This window comes from Citrus clementina, unplaced genomic scaffold (genome assembly GCF_000493195.1).
Source record: "Citrus clementina cultivar Clemenules unplaced genomic scaffold, Citrus_clementina_v1.0 scaffold_5, whole genome shotgun sequence".
NCBI lineage: Eukaryota > Viridiplantae > Streptophyta > Magnoliopsida > Sapindales > Rutaceae > Citrus > Citrus x clementina.
The window spans coordinates 28,886,479-28,893,944 of NW_006262201.1; the positions used below are offsets into that span (position 1 = coordinate 28,886,479).

At 35.0% G+C, this 7,466-nt stretch overlaps 1 protein-coding gene across 1 annotated transcript; it reads right to left on the minus strand.

Moving 5' to 3' along the window:
• Positions 1 to 2,730: 2,730 nt before the first annotated feature.
• Positions 2,731 to 7,281, minus strand: LOC18041252 (shikimate O-hydroxycinnamoyltransferase; the record flags this gene model as incomplete). Its single annotated transcript, XM_006432810.2, has 2 exons — positions 2,731 to 4,040; positions 7,260 to 7,281. Coding segments are annotated over 2 exons (1,332 nt in total), but the record flags the coding sequence as incomplete, so codon positions are not given.
• Positions 7,282 to 7,466: the final 185 nt, after the last annotated feature.

Consider the following 7,466-nt stretch of genomic DNA (forward strand, 5'->3'; position numbering starts at 1 on the left):
CATATTCTTATAATTAAAACTCAAATATTAGAGATGATTTTCTTTTTTTTTTATTCTTTAAAAGGGTGAATATAAACACAGTGTTTTATTTATAAAATTTTACATACATTTAGAGCTTCAATAGTGTAAATGTGTAAAAATTGATAGACATGTATATTTTATAATATTGATATATAATATTATATATATATATATATATATATATATATATATATATATATATATATATATATATATATATATATATAATTAAAACCTCAATAGTGTAAATGTGTAATATATTGGTAGATATATATATTTTATAATATCGATAAATTATGTATGTATGTATGTATGTATGTATGTATGTATTTATGTACATACGTATGTATGATAGTGTGTAAATATTTTATGTAACTTTTGTTCAATATATAGATATTAAATGGGTTATTGGGTAACCCGATTATTTTTCCGTGTCGGGTTTGGGTCTCAATATTTTGACACGATTATTAAATGGGTCGGGTTTGGGTCGACCTAAATTTGACACGACACGAAGCTGACACGACACGAACACGACCCGATGACCCGTTTTGCCAGCTCTAGTGGTTGATATGCTTCTCTTTGTTACTGCTTCTCCTCAGGTAAACTCATTGTAAATGATGCAATGGAATTTATTCTCATGCTCTCCAGATTCAAGATTGGTTCTTGGAATTCAGAGGTTGCTCTATTGTCATTTTATGCTAGCTGCTCATAGCCAACAATCTCAACCCTTTTCTGTATGTTGCTCATTTACATTGTTTAAAGCATGTACAAATTCACTGACATTCTCTCCATTATGGCTTGAATACATAGCATTGAGCACCATATAAAAAATTTAGCAGACCAACACTTAAGTCATCTGTACTTTAAAGCTGTTTTACTACCTATTTTGCCTGCAGTCCATTTCCAAACATTCACATGTAGGTATATGTGTGTGTGTGTGTGTGTTTGTGGCCCATATTTGGTCTTTTAGTGACTAATGGAGAATTGGTTGGTGTCCTTTCTTCAATTCACCTTTCTTTGAATCTTTGTTGTAATGGGCAAGACACTAGGATAGAATTTCAAATTGAAAGAGATTTTGTTTTCCTGATGGGAAAGTAAACTTTTAATGACTTCTTCTCAAATCCATTAACTACTATTCATTCCTATGTGCTTATTTGGTATTAGAAATTACTAAGCCGAGCAGTGTTGGTGAGGATTGAAAAGATATGTATAAAGACTCTTGACTTCTTTATGATCCATCTGCCTCAGTTTACTTATGTCTGGAAATATTTATTGTTTAGCCATTGGGATTATGTCTGTCTTCACTCTGTGTTAGCCTTAGGGCCTCGTTGTTATAGATTTATGGTGCCGCTGTGCTCAGCCCATCTAGCTTAAATGTTGTGTGTGTATGCGTGTGTGTGTGTGTCTGTTTTTTTTTTTAATTGTTCACTCAAAGTGGCTAAAGTGCAAAGTGAGATAAATTTGGCAGGGGGTTGTAATGTGTGTTTTACTTTGAATTAATTTAAGGACTTGCAGCGCTTGCTTGGTCAGTGCTGAAATGGTTCAAATTTTGTGTTCTGCTTGCTGATTTTCTTGTCTAGTTATTGTTAACACGAGTTTTGATGGTGCCCCACAGGTGGAGTTCAGACTTGAGAAGCATAATGTCTTCCCCTGGTAGCTGGTCCTGTAACAAGAAATATCTGTTTCAGGTACCAAACACAAACCTTTTCTTTGTGCTTGTTCTGAAATGAGTGCAATTGTTTTGGCTAAGAACCTTGTCGCCAAAAAAGTTGTCGTGTCAAACTGCATGGTTATTGCTTATATAGTTGTAGAAGCCTGTACTGCTTCATTTGCGTTCCTGTTAACTTGTTTTAAGTGATTTCTGACTGACTTCAACTTACCAGGTGATTGCTATGGAAATGTTGTTTTAGAACACTTAATAGAGAATTATAGTGTTTCAAGGATATATGTTTGTTTGCTTCTCTGGAAACAGGATCATTACCCAAAGTATGTATTCCATTTCTTCCAACTGAAATTTGATGTTAACCAAGGAATTTAGAGCATTTTTTTTTCTATTTTATTTATTTTTTTATTTTTGTTGGTAAGTGATAAGATGGTATAATTAATACTCATCTCGATCACCTTATAAGTTTCCCTGGTATTGATTTAGATATTTATTTTCTCTCTTCTGGTTTCAGGGGTCTTGATGCTACACATCCGAGAGATGCTTTGCCTTTCTCAGCTGCGGAGAGTTTAATGTCACGGAACAACTGATGAGATTAATTACTTCAATAACGTTAACGATTTACCAAGCCATTAATATCTGAAATAGAAATTCAAAATAAATTTTCAATTTCATAGACAGTACACGATTTGATATCAATCTAGCATTTTTTTTTTTTAATAAACTCAAAAGGGTCGGTACTACTGATGTAATTCTTTGCTGTAAGCTAGCAAATAAGAAAACAGTGTCACAATATTTTGGTGACCGGGCCGATGTTGCTATGAAATGGCCCAATGTGGTACTAATTCATATTTTATTTTCTCCACTGAGAGCCTACAATCATTACATAAAATCACACACAAACTAATTTTTTTTTCCAATATTATTATTATTTTTAGTCTCAACTTGTCAAACTGTTCTTGATTTATGCTGTACAGTGAGAAAGAACTAGTTGGGTTTATGATTATGTTGCACTATTTCGGAAAGATGCAGCAGAGACAGTAGAGCTAAAGTTGAAGATGATCAGCAGAAGACATAGGTTGAAAAATGAAATCCGACTCCAGAGCAGTAGCCAGTTCTGGCCACAGGATAGCAGACACAGTCCAAGAGCCATCACACTTGGCACTTGGCCTTTGATTTATATAACCAACTCCAGACCTCTCAATAATTGAACTCACTGCTCCCAGGACTGGGCTCCCAAACCCAAAGTCCAATTCAACCACTGGAAATCTTCTTCCTGATGACATCAGGACTGCTGGACCGTCTCTCCCGAGCACCACTCTTGCCGGCATCAATCCAGGCCTGTGGCACTCTATCCAATCAATCAGGTCCAAGAAGTGAGCTTCATTTGTCACTTTTGTTATTGAATCATGAACCCTGCTGGCAATTTCTGATATGGACCCTTGCTTCAGTTCTGTAACACTTGCTTCTCCAACAGCCAGAGACAAAACATTTCCTATGTAACTTGACATGGGATTTTCATATTTACGAATTCTACTGCATCCATCAAGTAACCAATCCATCTTGCACTTTCCATGTTTCTTGTCGATGGAAGTGACCATAATCTTCCATATGTAAGCTGAGAAAGCTTCAACTTTTGTTCTTTTTTTGCCATTCACAGATGCTAGTTGTTGCAGCCTGCTAATGCTTGAAGCATCAATGTGGTAGAAGCGCTTCAGCAAGATGTTCGTTGGCGGAATGTTTGAGATCTCTTCTATGGTGCACTTGACAAAAGTTTGATCCAAAGAAGGATGATAGCTTGGCGGGAAACGTGCACGAAGGTTTCTCCGAAGATCTGGTGAGCATGTTATTGGTTTTTGTTGAGCTATTTCTGACCATGAGACAAGAAACTTGCCGAAGGTACTTGCATCGCCAAGTGCATGGTCGAAACTGAAAGTAATCGAAATGCCTCCACAGGTGTAACTTGTCACTTGGATTTGCAAAGGGAAGTCTGGCTGAATAGAGACTAGCTTTCCTTGAAGAGATTCATTAAGGTTGTAGAAATCGAGATTCACTAAAGGGATATTGGCTTCGGCTTCTAAAACTAGCGCTCCATTCTTGTCACAAATGATCTCGGGCTCGTTAGTTTGAGGATTCTGAATGATTCTACCAGCAAAAGGGTAGTAAAAATTCAGAGTTTTAGCAAGGGAGATTCTCAGGGTCTGGATGATTAAGGGATAGTTTTTGCCAAAAGGCCTGCAGTAGAAGTAGAAGTATGTGACTGGAAAACGGCCGGAAAGTAGGTCAAGGTTTGAGAGTTGAAGGGTATGAGGCTCTGGCAAGGGACCCATAGCTTTGACAATACTTTTTCCAGTGGGTTTTACTTCAAGTTTTCCATCTGCTGAAGCCTGCAGTAATTCCATTGGATTGTTGCCAAAACGTTTGTGTCATATAGCAAAGCTCAAGTGTATGATATTTCATCAATTAGAGATACATTTATATAGTGAAGTGATTTTATTACTTTTTGGCATCAGCAAGCACTTGGCAAGTTTGGGTCGTCGAGTTTGGTTGACAACATGATAGTGGAATGAAAGTTGTTGATCTGGGAATCACTTTTGGTTTTAAAATTGAACCACCTTTTCTTTGCATATTGGAAGACAATGCTAGATGTAATAGAGTGACTCATTATTTAAAAAAAAAAAACTCATCCCATTATCTCAGCATGTTAAGGTGGTAAGACATGAGATGACTAGTAAAATTGTGTGTTTTAAACTGAGATCCATTAACTACTTTAATTATAAATTTAGTGGGTCTCACTTTGGATCTTACTGATAATCTCATTATAGGTCCACTGCTCTATCACATACTAGAGTAATATTAAACCGTCATATTTCCACCCTATTGTTATAAGGAGACAGTAAAACCATTTTTTACATATTTCTTTCATTGCTTCCCAACCCTAACATGTATAAGAGCACATTATAATTGCAACAAATTTTCAAGGATAAACCAATCAAATAATGGAGTTTGGGAGAAGAGAATCCCACTTGTTGATATGGTCCAAAGTATGCATTATCATAAGAAAAACAAACTGTTGGCAGTAGCATACATGGCAGCATATTTTGTTTGTAAAGATTCTCATTGTAAAACAAAATTAAAGAGTCCACAAACAATCAAAATCTTGCGATATACTTAAGTGGATCTTTGGTGACAAAGAGTGGTACATGTCATTATAATCAAGATTTTTGTTGGGGTTTGCTGAAAGCATGAAACTATATATACCCACTAACATCTTGTCAACACTAGTATTTACACTGTATTGATCATCGTCACAATGCAGTTCAATAGTTGACGAGAGAACAAATTTTACGGAAGGGTAATGATACAGTCGCAAAGTATTTTTTATAGGAATAATGTTGTATAAACTAATATGATATCATTTATTATAATTGGTTGAATTAAAAATATTATATGACTCAAATGATTTTTTTATTTTTTATTTTCAATCGACTAATCAGATTATTCCACATCAAATTATATAAGATTGTTTCTTCACAATTTCTCTATATAAAATATTGTCGAGTGTGGTTTCATTTTATTGCGATGATGTCCCCATTGCTGAGTTTCGGTTCCCGTTATAGGTTGTTGCAGAATTATGTATGCACCCAAGGCCCAAGGGTTGGTTTCGGTAGTCTAGGCGAGCTGGGCTGTGCTCATACATTCTTGTGTTTAAAGAAAGATTGGTGATGTGTGATCCTGCAGTATATTTCATTAGCCCATTTTTTAATTATGTTATTTATTCTAAAATTATTCTTACGAAAAAATAAAAAATATTTAAAAAAATTCACTCTCAATCTCTCAACCGATTAACTTCTCATTTCTCTCAATTTTCTTTTAATTGATTCAAAATTTGAATGAAATATTAAGTCATAATCAAATCCCATATTAAAATTAAACAAAATCTTAGGTTAACACACAAAGAAAAACCAATATCAACAGTAACAAAAAAAGAAATCACTTGTTTATAAAATTTAACCAAACCCAATATTGAAACTTGGGTGGAGTTGATGGCTAAGCTAAAGAGAGTGGGGTGGGGGAGAGAGATAAAATAAAATTAAAAACAATTATTTTCAACAAGGTTAATTTTGAAAATAATAAGACAAACTAAAAATTAGAGGCTAGTGAGACAATTTAAGGGGGGTGGGGGGTCAAATATCATTACTCTTAAAGAAAATATTATATCAAACCAAATACATATTATAAATCTAAATTATACGAGAAAATTCTTGATGTTCTTGCGCAATCCTCCTTATTTATTTATAATTCGTCATGCATATATAAATATTACCACAATTATTAAAAAAATATACGCGACAAGAAGTGGATGAAATTAAAATGGAGAAAATGCTCCTAAAACATCCAAGAGAAGAAATCAAACTACAACAAATAACAACTTGACAGCCATGGAGATATCTCTCCTGCGCTCCTTTACAATATTCTTTACCACTAATATTGGTTCGGGCAAGGAAATGACAGAAACGCCTGGGCGTGTTCGCTAATAAGAGACAAGTCATTTTTTCACTTTGAAATTTTTATTTATCAATCTGATTGCATGTAGAAAGTGGAAAAAACGACAGCCACATCCTGCATTATCCATTGGCTCCCATATGAGACTTGAGCTTGATCATCTCCATAATGGAAAATATTTGAGCAACCATATGTTACAAACTAATCTTACTTGATTGATTGATACATTCTTCATGTGATCGCACATGCATTTGTTGTTCATAAATTTGTGCCCTAACCCGGCTTTCATAAAATAATCCATGGTACCTTTCTCACGTTTGGAACCTACTAGAATTCCCCCACACTTAATATTTTTCACTTGTGCATTGTTCATATCCATTAGTGTAACATGTGGATTGTGGCTTCAAAAAAGCTAGGATGTAAAGCTTTGATACTATATATAGGCTATGCAATTACATTAATTACCAAAAAGTCGAATATGACGTTACAAAGTACACAATCATGCAAGGAAAATGTGGTCCCATATGTCACATGTTAAAGTACTGTAGTGCATTCATTTCCATTCTTCAAATCCTTTGATCATCCATTATTTAAGCCATGAAGCAGTGGTGGCATTTCACAAATCCTGCTTGAGAGATCTAAGCCATTGCCTTTCCTAACAGGCTGATTCATCATCATCATCCTTAGCTTCCATGGCAACCCAAATTGCGACCTTGTCATCAAGATTAATCCAGCACCCTAAAACCAAAGGGTCCAAGAAAATCTGGCCGACAACGTCACATCAGCATTCTGAGCGCTGGACTCATCATAATTCGGATCAAATTAATGATGATCATGTGAAGGGAAAGAAGATGAAGCGGAAGCCAAAACACTGGGCACAAGAGCGTTCCAGATTAGGGTTTTGGTACGTGACAACATCTATAAGATACATACTAAGGAAGGCAAGAGCCTTTTACAATGAGTTCTGCAGCGAGAAGTACGATGATAATCCAAAAATGTTCAAACAAGTAATGATTGCTGACCCTTATTTCTCAATCCCAGTGATCCCCCCTCCAATGTAAATTAACATTAGTTATGTCAAAAATTCGAAGTTATATATGATTATGAGTTAATTAAGCCAAGGTAATGTTTGAAAATAATATCGAGCGTACCTAATTTGAACTATATCTAAAAGTGTTATGCTGCAATAATGCAAGAAATCACACCCAGTGATACTCTATATGATAAAAGTTTGTATGTACTAATATTCATTCAATCCAATTTGTCAATTGCACAC